The 27,944-nt window shown below is 39.7% G+C and overlaps 1 protein-coding gene across 1 annotated transcript; it reads right to left on the bottom strand.

The window, feature by feature from the left end:
* Window positions 1-6: 6 nt before the first annotated feature.
* On the bottom strand, window positions 7-27,775 carry LOC132985184 (mitogen-activated protein kinase-binding protein 1-like). The gene is made up of 33 exons (XM_061052417.1): window positions 27,219-27,775; window positions 26,084-26,175; window positions 23,263-23,322; window positions 22,373-22,430; window positions 21,057-21,227; window positions 19,935-20,072; window positions 19,663-19,845; window positions 18,546-18,706; window positions 17,348-17,537; window positions 16,382-16,513; window positions 16,074-16,261; window positions 15,898-15,989; window positions 15,687-15,812; window positions 15,230-15,300; window positions 13,938-14,059; window positions 13,397-13,472; window positions 13,040-13,151; window positions 12,835-12,898; window positions 12,373-12,483; window positions 12,061-12,218; window positions 11,787-11,824; window positions 10,290-10,490; window positions 10,043-10,182; window positions 9,771-9,910; window positions 7,756-7,947; window positions 6,631-6,697; window positions 5,569-5,724; window positions 4,956-5,119; window positions 4,035-4,667; window positions 3,852-3,939; window positions 3,650-3,738; window positions 2,284-2,369; window positions 7-1,383 (listed from the first exon to the last, which is right to left on the bottom strand). The coding sequence occupies exons 1-33, from the start codon at window positions 27,318-27,320 to the stop codon at window positions 1,129-1,131; spliced, it is 4,656 nt and encodes a 1,551-aa protein (XP_060908400.1). The 5' UTR covers window positions 27,321-27,775; the 3' UTR covers window positions 7-1,128.
* Window positions 27,776-27,944: the final 169 nt, after the last annotated feature.

Here is a 27,944-nt window from a genome sequence, read left to right as displayed (position 1 = left end):
ACATTTACAAAAAGCAGTGAAAACTGATTTTTCATTTGCAAAACATACAAATGAGAAAATCTAAACAACATTTTTTACCTTGCCTAAATAAAACAATTTCTTCACCTCCTGTAACCCCCCACAAACATATCCATTTTCAAATAACATATAAAAGAGCGTCTGGTTCCCCAGTAGAAGGGGTCTGAAGAAAAACATCTGTTATGAAAAAATTTGAATTGTTGCCTTTATATCAACGCTATGTGTAGTTCAACACTTTGAAAATATCAACAGAAGAGTGGAGAAGAACATACTGGGGAACAGGAAACATAATGAAGCAGTTTGGTTACGTCCATGGAGATTGCACCGGTTGCCTGCATACAGTCTATGGTCATGCACAGGTCGCATGATATAAACGTCACCACCTCCTCCCATTCGCTCGTTGCAAATTTTCCTGAATATTACTTTCTGCATTCTCACATCAGCTAACCCCGACGTCATGCAAAAAATCGGTGTATTTTTCGTACTGAAATACACAGCGCCTAATAGTAGCCTATTGTAACACAGCCAAAATAGTTGTTTTAACATAAATCCCACCTCAGATAAGGGAAACAGCCAATCATGGTTTAACATCTGGGATGGCCTTTCAGATTTGAAGGGGAGCCCTTTCAAACCATCCGGCCACGCCCCTGCTCATGCCACCTGCATCTGCACATCCCCCTCTCAAGTTGCCACACACCCCCTTGAGGCCACGCCCCACACTTTGAGGAGCACTGCTCTGTTGATTCTAATGAGCTTTTAGACTAAATGCAATCACTTACAGAAACAGAAAAACAGAAAAGTACTGATGCATTTTAGGAACTTCCTTGTATGTTTCTTTGTTACAATTATTATTTATCACACTTGATTCAAAAAATGTGTAATGAAAAAAGAAGAGTTATTGCAAAGATAAATAAGGCGTCTATTTTAAATCTCTCTTTGTTCAGTGCATAAAACTCATCATTCACTTCTCTCTGCTTCTCCAAATATATCAAAGTCTCATCTGCATTCAGTCCACATATTAGTTCTCTGTGCAAACAACAAGTGTGCCATTCAAAGTGCTGCATGAGTCCGTTTTCATTGATGTGTGTACATACACATCAGCACCTCTCCTCAGGTCTTGGTGTCCAGTCTCCTCTCCACAGACTTCAGCAACAGCTCAGCGTACTGCTCCAGCAGAGCCAGAGCTTTCTCCCCCTCCACTCCTTGGTCCACTCGGAGACCCTCACACTGAGAGGAGGAGGAGGAAGGGGAGGAGGGGAGGTGAGGCAGAGAGTCCAGCTCTGCTTTAACAGTGAACAGAGTGTTGGACAGGAGACCCCTCATTTCTTGTTGATCCTTGCTGGAATCCTGGCCACACTGTAGCACCTGGTTTAAATGAATGCATACATGGGATCTATTCAGGTGGGAAAAAAACTCAAAGGAAGACCTTTTTATCATGTTAAAAACAAAACTCCTTCTGTGCCCCTAAATCAGGTCAATTAAAGCAGCCTGATTTTAGAATCAAGCATTAAAAACTTTCAGGTAGTTTTTTGCAACCAACAATTATTTTATTTTCCGTTTATATAGATTCCCGTTTTCATCTAATAAAAGTGAAACGTTTACCATTTAGATCATTGGTTGATTTGTCAATAAATAAAAAATAATAAATGTTTGGAGCAATATTGGAGTTAATTTGAGCAAGTGTGCAGGCATATCTTCTTCCTGGACATTTGTATTGGACATAACAAGACATTTGAAGAAGTTACCGGGGATTTTAGGAGCTTATGATTGTCATTTTTTTCCATTAGCATGGAAGAAAATAATGAGCGCCTGAATGGACTTTGATTTTTTGTGTCAGTTACTGCCCTAGAGTAAAAAGAGTTGTGAAAATAGTTTCAGATTGTTTTTTTAAAATCCATTACCCAATTCATTTGTTCACTTATTGTTTTAGCTACTTTATATAATAAAGAGGAAAGTATGTAAATGTTAGAAAATACGTAGGAAACAGACCACAGACTGCTGTTTCCATAGAAGTAACATTAAAACTGTTTTTACCCACAAAAAGGAGTATTTAAACATTTCAAATATGGACAGAAACATCTGTCTCTATAAGATAGACAGTATTAACATGCATGTGATATGTGAGAATATATTTTACATCAGTCTCAGCTCTTTGTTTTCTATATCTTCTTCCTGGTTTATGTCTCTTTCAGGCTCTTCTAACACCTACATTTATCCTTTTCCTCATTTCTAAACTAAGACACACGTTAAGACACACACTCTGACCTTAGTGTAGAGCGTGACGGTTTTCCTCAGACTGCTGTGAAGCTCAGAAACAGCCTGCCGACAAGTTTCCACGGTGATGGAGAGATCTGCAGACAGAAAGAGCAAAAGAAAAGACGTGTTCACACACATACAAGCGCCTTATTGAAAGAAGTAGGTGCAAAGTCAACGTGAAAGAGCAATAAAAGAAAGAAAAGAAACTCAGTGGCAGAAAAGAAACACACGAGGAAAGCAGACGCAGTGTGAGCCCTGAATCTGAGACAAATGATTTCACAGCTGACATAGAGCAGCAAAACACAGATGTAGAGGTAACAGAACAAAGGTATTATTTCAAAATTCATCTCAGCAGTTGAACTCTTTTAGATATGTTTATATATCAAGACTTGAGCTGAGCACGTTTGATCGCAATGAGCTAATAAGATTTCCAAACGTTCCAAAAAAATGATCACACCTGTTGCACTTAATCCTGCAGTTTTGTCTCGATTTGGTCATATTTGAAATGTTGAAAATATAATCTTTCTATATTTAAAAGGGACATAACACGCTTATGTCCCCTCACACATTCAGACTAGAGATGTTTCGAATGTTGCAAAAATGATGGACCTGAACCCTTATCAACCTGCAGAATCTTTTTTTACAGATGGGCTTTTTCGTTAAACATATTGGCACATTTGTTTCCTCCTCCTTGTCTGAGAGCAGAAAGACTAATAAAAGACCCCACAAATTTGTTCATTTAATGTGATTTTAAAAATATTTTTCCACTGCTTAAAACCTTTTCAATGTTGTAAACAATCCATTTTCCTTTCTAATCCAGCTGAAAATAATGTAAGTCTGGTTTCAGATGTGTATTCTCTTGTTTTGTATTTATTATGAGATCGACTGCTGTATGCCTGTCCACCTGAGTTGAAGCACAGTCTGAAACACTAAATACACTGATCACTTTCTTGTCATCTTTTTTTCACAGTTTACATGAAGGAGAAACATACAGACTAGGTGCTGCATAGTCTTCTTTATTTACTGTTTCATTTTACCTTCTACTTCTACTACTAAGTTTTAACTTTTGCTCTTCTTGTCAATGCTGTGGCTCAACCTTTTTACTTGCTATCTCTTGTAATCTGATCCTAAGAAGCTTTGTCGCTGATAAAATGGGACCCACGAACCGTACAGCTACTGGATTGGGTCTGGGTCAGACCCATCCCTGTCCCTCTATCAGTGGACTCACTGTTGTAATCGCAGTGCTGACAGCAGGGTGGCACAGGGACAGATGGAGGAACATAACAGATAGGCCAGAAGTTTGAAGGCGAGCAGGGTGAAGAGGAACAGCGTTGCAGAGGAGGAGGAACAACAAGAAAGCTCTCTGAAGCCACACCTGGCTGGGGGTCAGCGCTTGATATGTGGGTCTTTTCAGGCACCAGAGGGTACTCTTTGGTTACAGCCACCTGTGCTGGCTCCTTAGCACTGTGAAGAAATGTTAGAAATATGTATCAGTCACTGTGACAATTGTAATCTAAGAAAGAAGAGAACAGACACGTTGAACAAAATTGAATAAAGAAGGTCACAAAACGACGTACATCTCTGGACCCGAGCCTCTCTTCGGCTTTGCTCGGGATGAACTTGGAATACATGGATCAACTCGTAGAGAGAGCCGCCTGCCCAGAGCTGAAGAAAACAAAATATACATGACAATCAGCTTCTTTAATTCTTCACCTGTGCATATATGATTCACATCTACTGCGTGGGTCTGTATGTCTAACCTCTGTGTCCTTGTGTCGCTGCAGCTTCACATCCAGAGTTTATTGTAGGATTAGAACCCCTAACTGAGCCTCCAGACCAACTTGAGGTGGGTATCGCATCCACGCCGAGGCTGCGCCGGGGGCTGAGAATCTGTTTGGGGACAGGGATGCCAGAGGGTGGGGGGTTCTGGGTGAAAGGACTGGGTGAAACTGCAGCTGTATGATGGGGATGAGTCGGAGAGGGACTGTTTGACGGAGGACATGATAAGAGGGATGATGTCGAGGAGGCGGTAGAGGGGAAAGCAGTGACGGGGGATGAGGTGAGCAGAGGAGGATGGATGTTCAGCTCCCAACATGACCTCCTGCCCTTGGAAAAGGAAGGGGAGCAAGGTGGAGAGCTGATGTTGATACCTTCCCCCACAGAGGAGGAGCGGCTGCTTTTGGCATTGGAGCTGGCGGTGGGGTTCATGTAGGACTGCTGGGGCTTGTGATTGGGGCTCTCCCAGGGCATGGGGGATGTAGGGGAGTGTGAGGACCCAGAGGAAGGGGAAGGCATTTGGAATGAAGTTCTGGCAGTGTCTGGATCTAGGAAGAGCTGCTGAGGTCTCTTGCACAACTCCCTTTGGTCACTAGAGGGCTCTGGTGAGTGAGGAGCTGCAGAAAAAAAGCAGAGTGGTGATTAATGTGATATGATATATTAATATTAATATTTTGTCAAGAAAATGAACTTTTATAAATTAGTGTCAAAATGTTTGGAGTTTAAATTTGGAATTAAAGTAAGACCAACTTAATGTGCAAATTTGGAAGAAGATCCTCTTCTATTTAGTGTTTAAATTCACTCTTAAAGGAGCGTAACTGTCTCACAACAAACTCCTCATGTAGCTGACATTACTTATTAAATATTATAATGCACTTAATGAACACAATGATTATGAAACTTACAGTCTGAGATCAGATTCTGAACAGAGAGTGATTTCTGTAAAGTCGATCCACTGTCAAACGGCAGAGGAGCTCTGACTGGAGGACTGGATAACCTCCACAGGTGGGATCCCCTCTTCTTCAGGAGTCTGAGAGTTGGAGCACTCTCACACTTCTGAGAACTGACCCTGTTGAGACGAAACAGCAGCTTTCTGATCACTCAGCACACATCAATTCAGTCACGAAAATGGCTAAAAAGAGGAAATGCCAGAGATGATAAAAGTTCTGTAACTGTGCTGCTGTAAATTAGTCGATTTTGCAATATAAAGTCAAAAGACTTTCTCAGCTTCTCAATGCTTTTGTTTACTCTAATTCATCATTAATCTGCAAGTAACAGCACAAATGTTGTGGTTGTAAATGGTGTAAAAAATATTTTAACAAGATAGCCCAGTGTGACCCCTGAAAAGTCTTCCATCTTTAGTATATCTTGCCATGTGGACTAATTAAACATTTCTAATAATTGTTCATTCACTTTTGGAGCTTCTTGATCTTGTGATTCATTTATTCAAGTCTGCCAAAGTAGCACTTGAATAAAAATAAACCGCATGCAGTCGTACAGCCTTTGATTATTTCTTACCTTGGCTCCACAATCCTGGTAGGGGACACAGGAGTCTTGTCTTCCGTGTTTCTGCTCTGGCTATCATCCATCATGGGCCGAACTTTTGACACAGGGGGCTTAGCAGAGTTGCAGCCTTGTTCCTTTCCATGCACTTTGGCAAACGGGGGCACAGTCCTACAGAGAGATAAAACGAAACACAGGGTAAATGGGGTCAGGTGAGTAAAACACAAAATGTATTCCTTAACAGAATAGTTTCCCATTTTGAGAAATACTTTTAGTCCTATCCCTGAGAGTGAGATAAGAAGATTGATTCCACACCTGTGTCTGTGCCCTGAATCTGAAACTACAGCTAGAAGAGAGTTAGCTTAATTATTGAAATGGTAACAGCTAGCCTTGCTAACTACTGTGCTTGACCAAGAAATATTCCCACCCATTACCCCTAGTAAACCCCAAAATGTATTTTTTCAACAATAAAATTTTTTGTACAGATTAAACAAATCAACATAAAACATAAAAATCAGTAATCAGATGTGCCTGGGGATGGTTTTCATCACCTCTGCTTTCGGCGAGGTCAGGGTAAACGCATACAGGCACGAACCCTTTAAAAATACTTTTTAAAAAATACTTTCTTTTAACCGCAGTTTTCACAAATTAGAAAAAAAATTGTTAGTTATCAAAGGTTGTTTCCCATGTTTACCGTCTATGTGCTGAGCTAAGGTAAGCAGCTAAGCTAAGGAGCTAAGCTAAGGAGCTACTGGTTGTAGCTTCATATTTATCATGAAGAGTTGTGACAATTTTCACATGTTACACTACGGAAGAAAAACTTCTCAAAATGTTATATTCACAGACTCACAGTCAAAGTTCTCACTTGACATTTAAGGTGAATGCAAACAAAAAGGTAGCATTATATACGATCTTCCTACAAACATGAAATAACAAACATAGTTGTCATTTTCAGCTGACAGCTTGGCTACACATCAGGAAGCCACACAGATGGTTTAGCAGAGCAGTATGCGTGTGTCCACATGGGGCTGTAATTATAGCTGTGAGTCCACATAGGACTGAAGTGGTCAACGTTACCTGTTATTATGTCCTCTGGCCAGAAAGCGTGAAGACATACTGAGCCTGGGGACTCTGCTCTGCTCGGCTGTGGACAGACATCAAGCATTAGAAAATAAAAAAAGACGAAAAGCAATATGTGGCAAACAGAGGTGAAAAAACAATCAGTGACAAAGAGAGAAAAAGAAAGCGAAACAGACAGTGGATCTGAAAAGCAAAACCCTTCTCACATCAAATGTAAGTAGGGTATAGGGAATAGGAATATTACATCATATAATAAGGAAAACTTAAACATTTTGGCAAATAAGTGTTTAACTTCCTTTGCGAGGGAGAAGGATTTTAAACTTTGACTTTGAAAGTCTAACCTGCACACACTAGTGTTACAGGAAAAGTCACTGAACACATACCAATATTTTACCCACTTTTAAGTAATGGATGACATGATGTGTAGGCCTAAATATTCCCTCCTCACAGTATTCATTATAAAGAAGAAATGTGTGATGGTGTCTCTTTATGGATAAAGTGTGCTTTCTGTCTGTCTAATTTTTGACATTAAATGGGGTCAATCATTATGGGGGCAGTGGTGTGAAGCCATCTGACAACAGTCCACAAGTAGCAACTTATCGAAAACATAGTGGGACCAGGTAACATCTCTGTCTCTTTGCTCTGCTGTCTTTTTAAAGATCTCTTTATCTTTATTGTCACTGTTCAAGTAGGCTACAATGAAATACTGTTGGAGCAAACCTGTCTGTTTGTATGCCTAAAGGACTTGACAAAACCGTGGTATTTGCAGGCCTGTGAATTAGAAGGGTGTATCTTTGCCATGGCTTTATGAGAGCTGCACGTATTACTGAGGGCTGAGTGGAGAGAAACACTAAGCATGCAGAATGAAGTGAGACTTAGACTGCATCCAGCTCCATCCTGGACTTTTGTACAGTGGTTTGGATGTGTTTATAAGTTCTATGGAGCGCAAAAAATAATAAAATATAACATCTTATTTCTCTGTTTCACAGCTTTGTGTTCATTAGCAGAGCTCGCTGTCTTGACTTCTCCTCTATGTCACTGTCACCGCTGCTCTCCTTCTTTTGCTTGCAGCAGCTTTGAGCTATGACTAAGAGTTGTGTATGAGTGTTTAACCTCTCGTACCCATACTGGAGCTCTCTGCCAGTGTTTCATAGTTCTGCTTGAGGAAATCTTCTTGGCTGCGCTCAGCTGTATCTGTCACTGTCCTCAGAGCCTCGTCCATACTCGTCACTTCTGTCTTTTGCTCCTCTTCCTCTGTGTCTTCATTCTCCTCATCAGAGCTGTCCTGGCGCAGGGACTCCACATCAGCAGACTCTGAAGCATGAAAGACAAAACGGTACAACTGAGGCACAAGGGAAAAAAGAGACACATTTTCTTTTTCAAAACCCTCCTTGACCTTGTAACATCTACTGGATATAGCAAGTAGGTCTCAGATAATCCTTTACAAATGACCAGCCAGAACACTCAGGCTTATGTAGTACACATGTCTGACATATTATTATCGGGTCTAAAACTGGAGGAAAAAAAATCCCAGCCTCTGTGAACTCAAATCCCACCCGGTTGGTTTCTGCTTTACTGTATTTTTGAAGAGATATCAGGTCTTTCATGTATATTTGAGCTTTTCATTTTAAATCTAGCACTTGACACACTTTGAGGAGACATTTATAACTTGAAACAGAAAATGCAGCAATAAATCATACAAGTGTGACTTTGATATTCAACATTATTCTGTATTATTTAAACTTACCCTACTATTGAGCTGCCTGCAAGTTGCAGGGAGGGGAACTCTGCACTGAAAATCACTGTGCCTAAAACAGGGTTTGGTTGTTGGCCCTTTATTATTTGCTATTTACATGAATTGCCCTGGATGGAATATTCCACAGTCTACTTCTCATTCTGTGCTGATGACATAGTCATTTAAATTTCATGTTTTTTATGAATAATAAAATAATTCTGTACAAAGTAGGGGAGATTCTCAGCAGAAACTAGACTGGACTTTTACTTAGAAAATCAGCCTGGAATTGTAACCATACTTTTGTTTTCATGCCTGTCACATACTCTACTGATGGTGATATACATGTTGCTCAATCAATGTGATATAGATTTCTACATTTCATTTTAATGTCTATTTTGGCCGAAAACCGTGCAACTCGCTGTAAAATAGGACAGCCTTCTCTTGATTTTTGGCGTATCATACACGCAAGACACTTGCAAGACACACTGCTAGCGCTGGCACAATGATAGCTCTGACTTGTATCATGCATGTCGATATGAAAGCAGAGCTGTCATGCAGCCTGTCTGAATCAGGGGTAAACCTTTCAACAACTATATCTTACATTTTCTAGAGAACAAGAACAGCTTTATAATCTGAAATTCTTCAAACAAGGAAAACACCAAACATATTTTCTTAAGCACTTTAACAACATTGAGATCTCACATGTCTGATGTTTTTTTTCTTCAGCATAAATTGAAATGCTTTGTAATGATGACTACAAGACCATTATTGTGCATATCCAGTGTTGCACTAACAAGCTGAAGGCAATACTAGGATATACTCAAGTCTGCTTCCTTTTTGATTTGATACAAACCAGTAAAGTATACCTTTTAAGTGATTATTGATAATAGAGATGTGATTTGCACTGATGTCTCTGCTCATAGTATTTTTTTTTAATGCTGGGCAGTTTGTTTCATTGTTCGTCTTCTGATTTATGTTCAAAAGTGGCCTTCGTTAAGGGCACTTCAGTTCAGACTTTGGAATGTTGAATTTACAAATCCATTCTAGGAAAATTCAAACGGACTAATCCTTGCTCTAAATATTTGAACAATGGAAATCCCATCTTAATCTTAATTCTCTACACATTGTGTAATTAATTGTTTCCGAAAGCCAGCCATGAAATGAGAGAGTAATCCTCGTTTTTTGTGCCTTAGGAGCCTTATTAATGCTTAAGCCTTATTGTTTTTATGTAACTAACTAACCTGTGTATATGTTTTATTGATGAACCTATGTGTTGGTGCTAATTGGTAAGGGATAAACCTGGTTAAAAAAGGTTAAACACTAGAAAAAACAACAACTGTGTATTGCTTTAAATGTTTTTAAAGTTATTTATCTTATTGCTGACATCAGAGTAAGACCTCACCATCCAGGACTTGATTTGGGCTTGACTCCCTGCTGTCGTAGTCCAGGGAGCAGGCGCTGTCAGGGCTGCGGCTCTCCATGCTCTCACTGCGGATCGCTCGCCCCTTAATCCTGCAGTGCTGCTCCTTCACCTTGTAATCACTGATGGATAAAAACAGAGAGAGGCAGAAAAAAATTAGGAACACGGGCAAAGGAAAACATTAAACCACTTTTGTTCTCTTTCAGTGTCATTGGGATCACTTGAGTGAGAGTGAATACTTGGTGGGGATTTACCTGCCCTGTGGACTTGTATGGTTCTTGTTCTCCTCCGGGTACAGCACAGCTCCATCAGTCCCCCTGATACCCTTGGATGGGTGGGAGGACATCCAGTCTGCATGTGGCCAGTGCCAGTGCCTCTTTACTCTCTCCTCTAACTGCAGTGGCCAAAAATGGGGAAAAGGAAACTTAGAGCTGCAGGTACACACACAAGTCTATGACGAAAGATTCCTCTTTCCCCCTGAGACATAAGATTCATGCATACCTCTGGTTCCTGGAGGCTGGACGTGCTCTGTCGCTCTTTGTCATGACGGGGGCAGTTGGGGTTCTTCTTCTGAGAAAAAGAATCGAGCTGCCTCAGGTCCAGCATTGATTTAGCCATCACCTCCAGAGAGACCATACGATTAGACCAGCGTCTCCGAGGGCGCTTGGAGGGGTTTGGAGTTACTTGACTGGCGTCTGCATGCTAGAAAGAACATGCAGGTAGAAGAAGACACGGTAAACCATGATTTATTTTGCTTAAACATCTGCAAATTAAAGTTGAAGGGAACTTAAAAGTGTTCATTTATTTCCTTATTTAGTCATCTGTGTGATCTAGTTTTAAACACTCCAACGCTGGCTGCGTATTTCAGGACAGATTTTATTTAGCCTTTATCATTTTTAGGCCTCAGCAAGGTATTGCCCCCTCTGGAGCATCACAGAGGATTTAATCTCGTGTGGTAGAGTGAAGGCCGAAATTCTTTAAAACACTTCAGTCCCTCTGAAGAACTGACAGAAAACTTTAAAATATATTTTAAAAAATCCATCAGCTGTTCGCTTAAAATAATTTACTGATCATTACATTGTGTACATGTTTATACTGACATTTTTGTCCAGAATTTATTTAAATGGATTCATTCATTTGTTTTTGCACTATTGGGGAACGCAATCAGAAAGAAACCATAAAATAAAGAATTATACTGGACAACCACCGAAAATCTGTGGTAAGAAACATTTTTCACTTTCATTGCAATTTCAATCTAATTTATTTTCGTTTTAAAATACAACAAAATTTGATTTCTTGATTAGCCAAAGCTACTTATTTTTTCAGTCGGCTGGCCTGCATTGTACACCAGTAGACTAAATCACGGACATGTCCTCATTTATCAGGCGATTCCTAACTTGCTTTCCCCTCACAAACTACTTATGTCCTTTTATTCATCTGAAAACTGCTGGAAGCTACAGCCTTGTCTTTGACCCATTCACAACACTTATTTTTGCAAACTGTCACCGAAGTGCGTCTTGAAATGGAAAGGGGTTTTCAGGTACGCCGCTCCTGCAGTGAGATTTAGATCTGGGGAAGCTGGTCTGTTTAAATCTGTTTAGAAGTAGATTTGAGACATTGGGGGAAGATGCTGCTGTTACCCAGTATATGCTGACCTGTGCTCATAATTGTTATGTGTTGCATGTCTGCATATGTTTCAAAATGTGCTACTGCCTGTCTTTGATCAGCAGGCTCTTGTAAAGGAGAATTTAATCTCAATGAGGCTCTTCCTGGTTCAATACATTTGAAATAAATGGACATTCTGAAAGTATTCTCAGTCCCTGTTTGTCAATATGTGAAAATACCAAAACTAAACGGATGGATTTCATAAGGTCACGTTCAATAACAATGGTAATCTAATTCAAATCTTTACTTTTTTTTATACAAAAGCATTTTAGGATTTTAGATGTAATTTTGTTGAAACTAAAGCATCTCTTCACACAACATGTAACCACCAACCTTAGTCAGCTCCCAGTCGTGTCCTTCATCTGAGCCACCTGTTGTATGAAAGAGGACACCAATCAGAAGCTGGAAAATAATTAAACAACACTTGTTTGGTTCCTGGATTATTTCATCAAAGCTTCTCTTCACCGAGAGGAGAAAGGTCAGGATTACTACAGGTGGCAGATTCTTCTCCAACACAGGTGGTTACATCGAAATGGACAACATGCACTCACAGCTCTAACTCCCTTGACACCTGGAAGACAACGCTGTGCTTGTCTCTTTGAAGTACCTGTTTCCTCCTCTCCATGGCTGCTGTCAGAGGAAGTATTCGTTGCGATGTCCTCTGAGTCGTTGTGGTTGTCATTCTCCCCTCCGTCCTCGTCCTCATGCTCTTGGTCACTGTCAGACGACAGACCACCCAGAATGGGGGCGCTGTAAACCCCTCGCCTGGAAATGCAGGCATGAAGTTGATAATTTTGTTTTCATTCTGGCAGTCTTTTTTGTATTTCACATTTATTGTATCCTCAGCAAGGGTTATTTTAATGACTGTGACCAATGGACGTTCCTCTGAGAGAGCAGGGTGGTGTATTTGTGTCCTCACCTGAGGCTGGAGGTCTTTCCGGGTGATGTGTTTTGGTTTTGTTGGAGCTGGCAGAGCCTCTCTCTCATGCTGATTGTCAGTTCTGGAGCCAGCCGCCACACAAAGATACAGCTGGGAGATAAAAGCATTCAGGCATTAAAAATTCAACATTTCATCTCAGCTCCACTATTGAGGAAACTGTCTGCAAACACATTTCCCCGCTCATTTCCTCTGGCAGCAGAGGCTGAAGATGATTTCAATTTGGATGATGCTCCCAAACTGTTTTTTTACAGTAGTTTTATTTTAGCGGGCTATTCATATTTGGATGACTCATTGTTATTAGGGCTGTGATTGAAATGTAGCACTGATGCTTGTTATTCTTTCAAAAATAAACCTGAGCTGTAACATTGAAAATGCTGGATCCCTTCCTGTATATGTTGGATTGGTGGACTCAAGGTGAACTTAAGGGAGTCTGTTTCTCACCTGTCGCCTGACACAGAGATCAAATGTTTGCAGTCGTTGGTAAACTTAATCCCAGTGACAACCTCTGCAAATAAAAATGTATGAAAAGTTAGTCATATTGCTGCCTGTCAACGTCAGAGGATGATATTATAGCTTGCTCTTTTAAAACATAATTTACTCCCAAATAAACTATGTGTATGTGAGGTGTAGATGTGTGTTTTCTTACCAGAGTGTCCAGACATGGTGGCGACACATTCACCAGTAAAGAAGTCAAAGATGCTGATGTTTTTATCGGAGCAGCTGGTGGCCACATACTGACCTGAAGGATCAAGTTGAACCTGCCAGGACAAAGAGTTTTACCGTCAATCAGAGATGGGCACATGTCTTCGTCAAGTCTTCGAGGGCAGACACAAGTCTGAGTCAAGCCTCCTTTACTTTTAATAAATAATAATACCATTTTAAAAATATATTTATATTTGTTTATAAAAAGAGAGTGAGTTGCTAAAATGGATATAGACTTATACTCAGGGTAATAGGCAAATATTGCTTCCATTATGAGTAGTGACTATGAAGGAAATGTTACCTTAAGCAGACTGCCGTCCTCACTTAGAGATCCTTTGTAGAATTTCTTCTGTTTGCCACTGCTAATGTTTAAAATCCTGCAAGCAGAAGGAAATTAAGATGCAAGATTCAAAGAACGTTATTGTCTATCACATAGTGACCGATAATTACCTTTGTTTGAGGCTTAGTAACATAAAACATACAAACATTCACACTAAGATTTACATTAAGTCATAAAATAACCAAAAGTTCCAAAATAGGTGAAAACACATATGCACAGCATGATAAAAAAAAAGTATTGCTTAGCTAGCCTTGTTTAGAATGTGTACTGCAGTGGGAGAAAAAGAGTTTCTGTAGGTTTTCTTTTTTGCTAATGGTACTCTGAGACGGCTGCCTGCGGGGAGCAGTTGAAATGAGTGGTGAAGGGGATGTGATGGGTCCTCAGTGATGCAGAAGTATAAAACTCTTCCTCTAAAAAAACGGTTTCCTCTAGGATTCTATAACCATTGCTAACCCTGTGGACTTTAAAAAAAAAAAAGGACTGTACAGGCGCACACACTCACCTGATGCAGCGGTCCTGACAGGCGACAGCGGCGTACTTGCAGGTGGGGTCTACGCCCATATCGTACAGTGTGGTCTTCCTCACATTGTGGTGGGAACACCTGAACTCTGTTCCTCTGTCAGTCTGTGAAACAAATAGTCAGGAACAGAATTCTGATCACAACTTATGTATGTTATATTTATACTCATCGACTTGAGTTTTAGTTTCTGCATGCAGCTTTGTCTTTTACGTTCTGTCTCTTAAAGTTAAAATTCTGTAATTATTTCCTACTCCAAAGAGAAACGCTCATCAGAAGCTGTAACTTATTAAATGCATTTATGTGGTTTTGAAACAAAGTAGTACCTTGACTGACACATTTAGATTGAAGAGATTAGTATAAACAATGTATTAATGTGCATGTATAAGTTGGTATATATACCTATGATTTAAACAGCAAGACAAACATGGGGTCTTTTTAAGTTATGTAATTGTGAAGTTTTGTTACATTCAGTGTTTGTCCATCCAACATTCACTATGAAGGTTTTATCTATATATCTTCAAAACACAGTTTATGATTTCTGAAGTTTCTACAATGAGTACTCCAGTAAAGGTCTAAATGCAGAGCAGAAGTCTGACTCAAGACCGACCAGCTATTGTTTATTGTGCTCCACAAAACCTTACGCCCATGAGTCACTTCAGTGGCCTGAATCGTGTCTTAAGTTTAAGAAGAATGTTGTAACACTGACCAAACAGAAAATTGTCCCAGTGACCCAGAAGCATATTTAAAGGACAAACGGCATTTTTTAGTTACACAAGATACTGTTGAAAAGGTTCTTTTGTGGTTCAGCTGTAGAGTTCTTCTCACACAGAGAAGATTCATAGATTGTGTTGTTGTTGTTGTGCTGCACATTGAGTCTTTAATTTGAGGAATTATTAAAGGTTTTCTGTCAAAGCACTGAAGCAGCAACTAAAGCTGAACAAAAGTTTACTCCTTGTTCTGTCTTTAACAGTCAGTCACAATTACTTCGAGCTTTTTTAGAAACAGTCTGAGTGGAATATATGCATTTTCAGAGCCAGGCTTGATGTTTCCCTCTGGTTTCAGATGTTGTGCTAAGCTAAACAAACCCAGTGTTGACCCCAGCTACAGGCTGTACTGATAGGAGGGACATAGAAAAATGAAATAGTTCTGGTTGTGGTATATGACGGTGATATCATTATGGTAAACTTTTTATAGTCACTAAATGTACAAATGTTTATTGGATATGCTACAACAGGTCAGAAATGGGTCAAGAGAAATGCTTGAACCTGTCTTACCTTATGTGCAGTGCGGAAATAGATGCTCTTGTCTGCCCCACAGCTGATCATCCTCACCTTGTTGTCATTGGCTGAATAAGGACATATATTGATGAGTTTACTAAACTACTAGTAGTACAAGCAGTCTCATAATACAATGTCATATTAAAAGTCTCAATAATAACAATTCAAAGAGAACAATGTGTGTGTCTAGACTAAGTTTATCCAAATTCAAAGTCAAACACAGATTATAACGTAAAGATTGTGGTTGAAAGAAAGCAGAGTACACACGAGAGAAGGCTTTCCTTTAACAAACAAACCCCCCCTTTTTACACATGTATAGTTGTCTTCTATTATTTAAATCAACAGTGCTGCAAGAGAAAGAAAAGAGGGACTTTGTTTTGAGCTGAATGGAGATGAAAGCTAGGATTAAGCAAAGACTAGCTGTCAGATGTTGACAATGTCTCAAGAGGCTCACCAGCAAAGCGTACGGCTGTTATGGATGACGAGTGTTCGTCGAGAGTCTGTACCAGACTGTAGTCATCCTCAGCGTCCAAGACGTGGATCAGACGGTCCCTGCTAGCTGTGGCCAGAAGCTTAAGGCCTGACAGCAAAAAAAAAAAAAATCACATATTGTATACAAAGCACATGTAGTCATCACTTACACAGTGATAAACACACACACTGACCTGTTTCTGGTTTACTGTATTCAAGACAGAGAATCTCTGCATCGTGGGCCTCCACTTTCAGAACCTCGTTCATACTGCTGAGGTCATAAACCCTGTGGAATATATATTTAGATTTTTATGAAGGTGGTGGTCATCTTAGTCTGTCTCCAGTCTCTGATCTAGTTGTGATTTCCTACCTCAGCATCCCGTTGCGATCTCCAGATGCCAGTTGTTTGCCGTCTGGACTGACACAGATGGTCTTGATGCCCGCCCTGCTCTCTGCTGTCTGTCCATCCCCAGCTTTGTCTGTGTTCACATTAGTCGTACACTCCGGATCCAACAAGGCACTGGTGTTTCCATCTGCGTAAATGATTTTCAGCAGATCCTGCGGAGCATAAACAGATACAGTGCCGAAATTAGCCATCAAAGGGAGGAAATGTGTGTCCAAAACGATTACATTTTCTTTTACACAACAAGAAGACGAGGTTTATAAAATCACACTCACACTGCTGAGGATGTTCTGAGAGTGAGTCCAGTCGTCTATGCGCCACAGTCTGATGGTGTTATCGGCTGAGCAACTAAAGAACGCACCGGATGTCAAACCAGCAGCAAATTCTCCAGGAACATCTGGGAACATCTAAAGGAAAGATCAGAGAAGGTGCTTAGATGGTTGGGGTACTGGGAATATTCATAGCATGAGGCTTAACACTATGGATTATGAAATATTCATGCTGTGCCATACTCTTAGATCACTATGGTACTTTTTGATTTCAAACGAATTGAACACAACTGTAACTAGTAACTATAGTCAAAATCATCAAAAAGCTGCAACTTTTTATCTAAAATGCTAATTGGAAAATGAGCGCGATCTGCCATTCAATTGCCTTTTTGTAATAGTTAAGAGTATACAACTCATTTAAAGCGTATTTAGAGATGCTGCCAATAACTGTTCATTACCATTTAGAGAATCAAATGTGGTAATAAACTGCCAAAACTGGCACAACATAAGCAACTGGTGGGGCATCTATGTACCTAGAGAATGATTAAAGCTCCTGTGAGGAACTCTTGGTTTGTGTTGATTGTGGCGCCCCCTGTGGACAAAGAGGTACCCCTTACTTCTTTGTCCTGTACATGTGTAAGTTCTTTTTCAGACAAAAAATCTCACCCTGATTTCTTTACCAGTCAAATGTACGCTTTTTCTTAAGTGTGCTGTTACTTTCTCATCTGACACCTACCCTGCAGAAGTGTTTAAAAGCGTTTAAATTACCATGTAGAAAAAAGTTGTCCACTATGCTGATAATCTGGTTTGCTTTTCTTAGTTATATAGAGGCTCTACTACTTATTTCAGTCTGTTTTATAACTAGTTAAAAACTCCTCCACTGGAGCTTTAACTACACATTGAATCAGTGCTTATTTGTACTTAGTGTGTCATTGTGGTGAAAGAGGCATGTTTCATGGTCTTCCTGTTTACCTCCAGGTCTCCAACACAGGCGGCGTGGAAGAGAGCAGAGTGCACCTTCCCCACTCTGTTGACATCTCTCACATCCCACACGTACAGACTGTGGTCATTATAAACACAGCTGAGCCAGTGGCTGATGGGGTCATAGGTTACAGCAATGGCATCTGGGTAACGGGCGTCCGTCTTGGTGGAAAACAGATGGCTGACAGGAAAGACATGAAGTACATTTTTAAAGATCGTGGAATAAAAGAACAGACATTATTTAAAACTTTTTGCCTTAGAGGGAAGCATTAATTGTGAGGCCTTCTCACTAAATAATATCATCAGAAACATTGTTCATAAACAAAGCCAAGAAAAGTGAGTATGAAGACTGAATGAGTAACAAACCTGTAACACCAGTTCACAGTGATTTCTAGTAGGCTGTTATTAGAAGCACTGTATAGTATAGATTTTATTTCTCCATAATATCTCCGACTTTATGTGGTGCAAATCAAAACTAACTAGGGCCATAAAAAAACTGCAGATCTGAAAGAAACACCATATACTGCATATACATACATTATGTTGTGAAATACTGTGCGCTCTTATATAGCTGCTCGACTTTAGTTTTTATTTTTCCTATATTGTGTGTTATATCTTAGGTTTTACTGTCTCTCTATTCTGTTCAGAGTTTTTCCAAACACAAGGAAGGAATTTGTTTGCCAGTCACAGATGCCGTAGAAGCCAAACTGAACACAGTCAGCAGAATATTCATGAAACACCCACAACAGGATCTCTACACTCAACCCAACTCCAACACAGCTTTTTGTTTCACACAGGAGAACCTGCCAGTGATGCTAAAAGAAAAATGCAACACGCGATATGATTTACACCAAAGAGTATCAATGTGTCAAATTTTCTGTTGTTCAGTTCTACCTTAGAAGGACATAGAAACAGAGAGCTGCGCAACTAAGGATACAAACTATCGTTATTGGAGAAAATTAAGCATTTACAAAATGTATTTCAGTGTGTCTTAAGATAATTATATTCAAAGTAAGATGTGTGCAGGTCTTATTTTGACACCAGCTTCCCCAGAAATCAGAAACATTCAGGAGTCATCTAGATTGTGAACAATAACTGTTGTTACAGGAGGCTCTATAAATAGAGAGTATCTGATCCCGCAGTGGATCCCTGCCATGAAAGGCTCTGTTCCCTCTGAGCTCTTCCTCACCTGGCTTCTGTGATGGCTGAGACGTCAGAGCCGAGAGGATGTGGCCTGGGCAGCGTGCAGACAAAGTGCAGGTCAACTTGGCTGAAGGCTCGCACCGTTCCATCAGAACAGCCACAGAAGATCAAATCCTCCGACAGAGACAGACACTGAGCCACACCCGTCTACAAAGCAGCATGCAACAGGTCATTAATGTAGATCAGCAAATAAAGTTATAATTAAATACAGATAAGTCAACAACAGACGTGCCTGTGAGGACAGAGTTTACAGAAGGTAGCAGCAGAGCATGAATGTGTCCTGATTGGAATATTACCAAACAAATCCTGTACATGTCCTCAACCTCATTGTTAATTCCTTTTTGAACTTCTGACAGAACTTAGGAGCAGAACTAGCACACCTTCATCTCCACCTCTCTGTTAAACACCACGGCTGGACAAGGACCATGAGCAATGCTGTTTCAAAAGAACTCAGCAACACACAGTAACAGACACATAAACATGCTGTAGATTGGACACGGCTGAGGTAGTTCTTTGACTGAAATCTCCCAATTATGATGTCGATACCTTATCAAATGAATAATGAACAACATGCTTCATGGACTGTAAAGTATAGCATTTATGTCCTTTTGAAGGTAAAAGACGGACAATCATTGCCATGACCGGCTTATCTGTTGTAGGGGGGGTGGCCTTGTCACCAGTGTGGGGGGTGAGGGGTGGAGGACAGTCACAAGTGAGTCACACTTCCTCACAAGTGAGTTCATTCTCTATAGCACAAAGGCGCTCCTGAAAATTTCTAGAGAATTTCATGAGGGCTGCTCCTAAAATCCTCCTGAGGTGGCTGTTCACACTCACAGCGGGAGACTATCCCTCTCTGATGGGCATGACGTAAAAAGAACAAAGAGGAAGTGGCGGAAGAATGCTTTTTGCATTTATATCAATGCTATGTATCGTTGACAGAATCACACTATCGACAAAAGAGCAGAGAAGAACATACTAGTGACTATACCAAACATTTGGTGGTATGCTAGCCCACAGTAAAAAGAACATCAAAAACAAGAAAAGAAGCTAAAAAACCCAAACAACATGTTGTCTCTGTTTGTTACTTGCTGTCACTCACTTACCCGTAGGTCCACCCACTTGTCCAGCATCCTTTTGCTGTCAAACTCACACAGCAGGCCGGAGGAGGTGATGCAGAAGGTGGAGTCAGACGTAGAGCCTCGCCCACAGGCCACGTCGAAGAAGAAGTTGTTTCTCAGCTCTCCCAGCAGCCCCGAGCGGCCCAGCAGAGGGACTGGAGCACTGGCCTGGATTCCAAAGAAGGGACATGAGTTTTGGACATACTACAATTAACAATCACTTTTATAAGAGACAACCCAACATGATCCTTTCATACCTTACTGGCCTTGCAGTGGTCCAGATACCAGAACTTGACATGTCTGTTCCCAACAGTAACAAAGTACGAGCTGTCCTCTGAGAAAGACACACCTGTCACCTTACTGGACACCTTGTTGGCAGCCACTACTACATCTTTCTGCAAGAGAAGAACAGTCACAGCTAAATTATACTTTGATTCACAGCTTCAAATACAGAGTGAACTTCACGTCTGGCAACAACAAGACTAGCTGTTTCCCCTCCAGTCTTGTTGATAAGATAAGACAAGATAGTCACAGACTACCAGGAGAATCAGTGTCAATCTTATTTAAACAAAAAAAAAATCTTCTTAAAATCTTTTACTATTATTACTTTAAAAATAAAAGGAGTGTGTATTGCAGCATTCTCTATATGTACTCGGCATCCCGCTCAGGGTGGGAAAATTAAACACTGCAAAATGTTTATACTGCTCTGTTAAATGTAAGTTCTATTAATGCAGCAGCAGTAGTATTAGAAGTAGCATTAACATCCCCCCCACCCCAAAACAAACAAACATACTGTAAGCTATATATAAACTACGAATAAAGGTGTAGGCTGAAGCTTGAGGTTATCATAACTACCCGTTTAAATGAAGGGAACAAACAACTCATTATTATCTCACTTCTCGTCGATTGATCAAAGATTGAAAGACAACTGATAAGGAATTTCTGCAGGAATAACCTGGACATATTTCAAGTTAAAAGAGCATTTTTTATTACCTATTGCAACAATCCAGCAATGAAATGGTTAAAAAATTAACAAAAGCTGTTGCCTGATTGTAGCTTTAAAGCTAAGTTACGCTCCAACAGTAGCTCATTGTTCATGTTGTTGTTTTGACTTTGAAATGAGGCTAGATGTCTCATCAGAAGTTGACTATCCATTTGTCTTTTTCATGCTTAGGAAAGAGGTGAAATGAAAACGATTGACTGCAACTTTAATTTACAGAACTCCCTGGAACACAGCAATGCAACATTATACCAACATTTGAGCTTCCCACTCTGAGACTGATGTCAAAGGAAAACAGCTGCTGTATGAATATGGTCATGGCAACGTCACTCCCAGCAAAGAGGAGGACTGTTGGCTAAAAGTTCAGTGTAAGAGCTACCTTCCAGGCCCAGACGTTGACCATCATGTCATGCTGGTTTCCGACACTGACAATGTATTTGCCGTTGGGAGAAAAAGCCACACACGAGATGCCATATTTGTGTGTCTGGAGCTCAACCACCTGCCGTCGTTCTGCCACGTCCCAGAGTCTCACCGCAGGGAGGTGACCGCTCTGATAGAAGAGACAGAGAGATCATGTGAGGGGGGAGTACTTTGTTTAAACAAGCAAAGTTGCAAGAATATTATTTATTTGTATCAATGAAAGTGCTGTTTTAAAGTCTTTGTATTACTGTTTTGTCTCTGTTCTGTAAGTCCACAGGGAGAGGCTGTGTGTAGTAGTCACCTGTCTGTACACTCGATTCAGCTCTCTAAGAGATTATCTTCTCTGACCTCTGCTCACTGCAAACAGTTACTTATCCCTCGACATGTTCTCATTATTCTCTCTCAGGGATCAAAAGGTGAGCATGCTATTTATGAAGTCTCCTTTTTTAATGTAGTAGAATAACCTTTCAAATGTCAATTCTAATGGGTGGGAGGAAAAGCAGCATGGACGATGCTGGAAAGGGACCACATTCAACTAATGACTACGTTGCATACAAAGGAGACAGAGAGAAAGAAAAGGGATAAAAGATATGTGTGATGTAATCCTGTCCTTTAAATGAGCCCCCCCACACACACACACACACACCTTTGAAGGAACTCCTGTAACAGAGCTGCGATTCTCTCAGCTTTAATCACACAAACAAAACTTGTAAAAAGAAAACCTTCGTCATTTTGGTCGCTGACTGAATTAACTTTTGTTTGGGACCTGCAAGATTTTATATTTAGTTTTACATTATTAAAGTGTTGTGATGTCAATGTGTGTTTTCCCTTTGATTGCTTGAAAAACCAATAAAGATAATTTAATAATAATAATTAAAGTCAGTTGTGTTCTGTGATCACTTTTTAAAGTCAAATACTACACAGTGGCACTTTACAAAATTTGGCATTTTTAAATGGCAGCATTAGACTTCATCCTCACCGCTTATGATCTTTTGAACCCTGGTCTCTGCCGCCATGGCAACTACTGCGAGTTTATCCACTTACACAGAGAAGTCTTTAATCGGCTTTGATTGGCTCGAGAGGATTTAGATACTGTGTTGTGTTGAGGAACACACTGTTACTACAACATAACTGTAGATGTTTAGTCAACACAGTACAGGGGGAAATGAAGTTGGCTCTGACTTGGACCGAACATTCACTAATTACTGTACACAGTTTGTTAAATAGTTCATGCAGATTTAAAAGACGCTGCAAACTGAGTGTACAAAAACTCACCTCTCCTGTGATCAAGTACTTTCCATCTGGGGAAAAGGAAAGAGCTGTGATGGTCTTTCTGTGAAAATTAGAAAAATATAGAAGGGATATTATTTAATATTTGTCCCGCTTGATTCAAACTCTGTACGAAGAAATGGACATAGCCTCTTAGTCAATAAAGATGTCTTTGTAGAAACAGACAAGGAAAAGATTCCAACTCTCCTTTGATTTATTCCCTCAAGAAACATTTAGACAATCAGTTTAAGGTCCCAAATTCCTATAAATCATTATCATCATTTTGTAAACTATGGTTTCTATTTATAGTATAAACAGATGATAAAGCAGGGAATGCTTCAGGTCATGGTCACTACTGAGGCAACCTGTAAACAAGCATATAGATGTAGCAATGCTTATGTACACTTGTCCAAATGCAATTAAATCCACTACTGTACTGGATCTGAAAAACTAACCAATCGAATGTCAGGCAAGACTTAAAAACATGTATTGTAATTGTAGTTATACAACAACAATTTTGATTGACGACTGTTAAGGCTAAAAGTGTCACATAAATGAATAACGCATAACTTTAAAAGCTACATAGGGCTTAGTGCAGGTTTTTTTTTAAGTTATATTGTTGGGCCCTTTTGCCTCTATCAGATCGGACAGTTGAAGAGAGACAGGAAATGTTGGGAGGAGAGTGTGGGGGATGACATGCAGCAAAGGGCCGAGGTCAGATTAGAACCCACGGCTGCTGCGATGAGGACTAAAGCCTCCATAACCGCTAGGCTGTCCAGTGCCCCCATAGTGTAGGTTTAAAACGGTTTTAAAAGGGTAGTCCACAGTATTATTATGACCGCTCCTTCTTTTAAACAGTCTTTTTCATTTGCAGATTGTATTCGAGTTCAACTCACCTTGAAGTGATAATGTGGTGCTGCCTGTTCTTTTTGGGGTTCAGCAAGACTACGACACACCTACACGGAGGAAAGAAGAGTGTGATGTAAGTGGAAAGCTTCCATAAACAACTTTCAAGTGTTTTGAATGTACTTGATGAAGGTGTTAGCACAGGTTAACACAGATCTTTTAGGTTGACAAAAGTATAATTAATCTCCCTTTTCACAGTGCATACTTGTTGTACAGCTTACAGATCCTTAGTTAAACACCATGACCTTATAAACACTCAAACTCTGATATAACACAGGAATCCATACAGCATTACTCTAATAGCAACTAATATGCACTGAAGTAAGCCAGAGTTTACTAATCTCAGTTATTGCATAATTAAACTTCATTCTGTGAGCTGTTTACGTCTTTTACAGAATAGATTAATGCCTTAAATGCAAAACACTATTATTCATGCATTAATTATTTTAGGCATTCATTAAATATCCATTACAACAGACACCTTTTTAATTTCACTCTAAAGTACACTAAATTCTGTGCTAACAATTATCAAAATAACTATCACAGCTTCAGTTTTGTTCTACAAGGTCAAACCTGTAGTATCATGACACAAGGAGCATAAACATTAAGAAAGTGTGTACTCCAAGGGTCCTTTGACTCCAAGCTTGTATGTCTTAATTTGACTTTTCAAAGGAATTTTTATTCTCTGATTTTCCCCCTCAGTGAATTTTCATGGTACTTTTACACAGGTCAATATGTTGAAATACTTAAACCATGAAACTTAAGACCCTCAAGTTTGAGTTTTTCTTTTTACTTTAGGCAATTATCCTTTAGTTGTATTTGATTGTAACAATTTAAACTGCATTTACAAGATCTTTCTCCTGTTATTCTTAAAAAATGAACTCTGAAAAGAACTTTACAATGACGAATAATGTTGGTAAACATAAGACACCGGAAACACGGGTTAGGCTACAGTTCAGAAAAAGCATAATTTACCAAAGTAAATGTGACTCTGACTACGTTTTTTATGACATTATATATCAACTGAATGTTGATTGATATTTTGTGATAGCTACTGGCAGACTTTTAATCATCGTAAGAAGTTATATCATCATGTCTAAGTGCTACATTCGGTTTTAGAGATAGCATAAAAAAACAGCCACCCTCCCCCCGTTGATAGTAAACAAAGTTCAACAAACGATAACCAGACATGTGTCAGCTTCACTATCAAGCAAAACAATGGAAACAGAAAACAATGAACACAGTTAAGTCCAAGATAACCTAAATGACACTGCCAAACAGACCTAACGTGTTAGCGTAGCTAGCTAACATAAATACTTCCCAGTAGGCAAACGCCAACTTGGCATTGCTCTGTTCATGGTTCATGGTGGAAACATGGTATAATATTAAACAAAATGGGCAGCATAAAATAAAGACGAAGGAGGAAACAGGTAGCCAGACTCCTGCCAAAGGTCACAAGAATCACTTATTGATAACATTAAAGTTAGACGACGAAACAAACAAACATAACTCACTAGCTTAGAATGCTAGCTCTGTTAAACTTAACACAATTCACCTAATTTTACACCAATTAAAAAACCTCAAATAACGTGTTAATTTTTGAGCTAGCGTTGTTTAAAGTTGGATGTTGTTACTCTGGAATAGAGATGGACTAGCTCTCTGTTAACAGACCAAGAGCAACTTGCAGTCGCTTTAATTGACACACAATTTATTCCACAACTTAAAACTAATGACTTTAGGAAACATTCAAGACCATCACAACAAAATAGTAAATATAAATATATCATATAGGCCTAGTATAAATGTTTTTTTCACAAATGGAGTAACATTCCTGACCATAAATTCAATATAGCCTATGGCATAATGATTTGAATGCATCAAAATAAAAGTCCTGTGTAGGCTACTTTATGAGGTGTTCGCCTACCCTGAATGATTCATCCACCTTTAAAGTCATCTCTGTTTTCCATATTCAAATAATTACAGCCATAACCCTTTTGTTTCCTGATCATTTAAGTTCCTCTTTACATTCTGTGCAAGAGCAGCATATGAGTAACAATCAGCGATCCAGCTGTTACTTGTGGTACAACAGCATGTGCTGAGACTGTAGGTGCAGAGCCAGATTGTGCAAAAATGTGGAAAGTATAAAGCTCGATAAAGCAAAAGTCAGACCCAGATTTATAGACACACACTTACCCACCCACATATGTGCACAGGAATGGCCATGCATGCACACACATACACAGACGTTGCATTCTCTCTCTTAGACACAGAACAATACAGTACACAGTCATTGACCTTCTTAGTATTAATTCAGCTTTCTCAGAAGATTTGAGAACAACACAAAAGAAGCTCAGTGCACTGTTTAACAGCCTCGCGGAAGCCAGCCTGCCCGTATTAAACTCTTTCAACCTGGTAGCTCTGAGGGCCTTGAGCATCGCCACTGTAGATCTAACCTGCAGCCCATGTCTCTTTTTTATTGTATTCTGTATGAGCAAGTTAACACAGTCTCTGCCACTGTTTTCACAGATTAAATAATACTACACAAGGCTTTTTAATTCAGTGAATCACAGAGAGTGTCGAAGGAGGCCTCCCTGAGGAGAGGATAAAAGGAGCTTTGGAGTTTCTCTGAGAAAGCCCACAGAGCTCTTCTCCGCAGTTCCTCTGAGGTAGTGCAAAGATAACTCACACAGACACAGATATTTGCGAGACCTGTGTGAGGTAGATGTGATAAGGAAGCTGAGAGTGATTACAAGTCAAAGGTCACATGTGGAAATTAGGATGCAAAAATGGAGACGCCTATCTCTTTCTTACCCTGCAGGATAGGCAACTAGTCCGGATCGGGGGTCGCAGGCCAGCCCACAGTTTCCTGAAGCAGTGATTCCCAGCACCTTCTCTAAAGTCACCTGTAAACACAAAGATGATTCATTTTTATTACATCACAAAGACAAGAGAAAGAAGAGTTTGACACTAAACACCTTGTCAATTATTCAAATAGAGGAATAGATAATACTGGTTACAACGTGTGTAGATGCTATTTTGTTTAAAACTATTTAATAGTTATATGAAAAAAAACTGCCTTTTACATCACTTTGAGATAAAAAAACAAACAATGATCTACCTCTAAATGATCTCATCTTGTGACAGAGGCCCCATACAACTAGTGTGTGCACCGCTGTAGTGAAACCTCTTTGTCTTGGATGGACAATTTAGCAGCAGCGCTTTAATTTAGTATTCAACATGTCAAACACCAAGCTTGAAACCAAATATGATATAAATAATATTGTTATGTCATCTTTTGGGTTTAATAGATGTGGGGAAAAAAGATTAAACAGATCATGTTAGTTACAGAGGAAACTTGACAGACGGTTTGGCAAGTCCCGCTGTCTGTCTTTGGACTTAGAAAGCAGCTGGGAAGCTAACTGATTACATTAATAAAGCTAACTCTACTGCGTCCTATTTACACAAATTAATTTACAATAGTTAATCATTAAAAGCACAGACAAGGTAACGAAGGAATCATGAACACATGAAACTCATAAAGATGTTTTATTAAATGTTTACCTTTCCCGAGTGTAATCTACTAATGATGTCCCTTTTATAATTTCTTTAATAAAAATTGTACCTAATCACCTTTAATGGCCAATACATAATTTACTGGGTTTAATAGATTCATAAATTAGAACAAAGTTGAAATTGCCAGGTTGTAATAAAACCAGAGTCTACATTGTTTTTGCAATAAAGCAAGTTATAGCCTTAATGTCAATCTGTTAATAACTGCTCAATAAAGTTATTCATATTCAGCTATTATGTTGTAGATGTAGAATTTTCTACTATGTTTGGTTCAGTATAAATTGTAAAGTAGCTGCCTCACATTGCATGACACCTTACTCTACTCTAAACACTAAATAGCCTTTGTCCTGTTTTTTTTAATAAAGCACATTAATACCTTGCTGAGATCTTGTTTCCTCTTCTTCCAGGTCCTTTGTTTAATGGATGGGGAACGAAGCAGATTCCTGATACTTTTGATGGTGAATCCCTCTCCTGGCATTGTGTTTGCTGCCCTGGGTCACCTCTCAAAGAATAGCTGCACACTGTCCTCTGTCACAAACCAGCAGCAGCAGCAGCAGGAGCAGCAGCGGAGTGTGCATGCAGGCTGAAGGAGTGAATGAGCTCCTGTAACGATCCTCCCACCAACAATCCTCCGGCAGAGACTCAAAACAGCAGAGGTTTACAAAGTCGGACAGTGTTCCTGCCGCCGGGACAAGTGGACCCTAATCTCTTGAGTGGGTTTATCGTTGTCCTCTGCTGTCTCCTGTCTCTTTAAATCAAACAGTGTTCTCCCACCAACACTTGTGGATCCATGCTTCGACGCTGCGAGTTGCTCTGACTACAAAGAGAAAACTTCTACTCAGCTGTTTCCTTGATCGACAGCAGCAGTTAAATCTCAAGTCTCCACTGGTCTTATGATTACATCAATGACTGCTTTTGTAGCGGTTTTACCTAATTGATTTAATAGGATTAGAGAGAGAGAGAGAGAGAGAGAGACTGTGCCTCAAAGCTGAATGGCGGATGTTTAGCTGTTGCTGCTGATTGGTCGACAGAACTTGTCTTTTCTGCGCATTAAGATCCATTTAGTCTTTTGTATGCATGTTTTTTAAAGTTAATATCATTA

The sequence above is a fragment of the Labrus mixtus genome, chromosome 12 (assembly GCF_963584025.1).
Source record: "Labrus mixtus chromosome 12, fLabMix1.1, whole genome shotgun sequence".
NCBI classification, from domain to species: Eukaryota; Metazoa; Chordata; class Actinopteri; order Labriformes; family Labridae; genus Labrus; species Labrus mixtus.
This window is presented reverse-complemented; position numbering and strand designations above follow the sequence as displayed.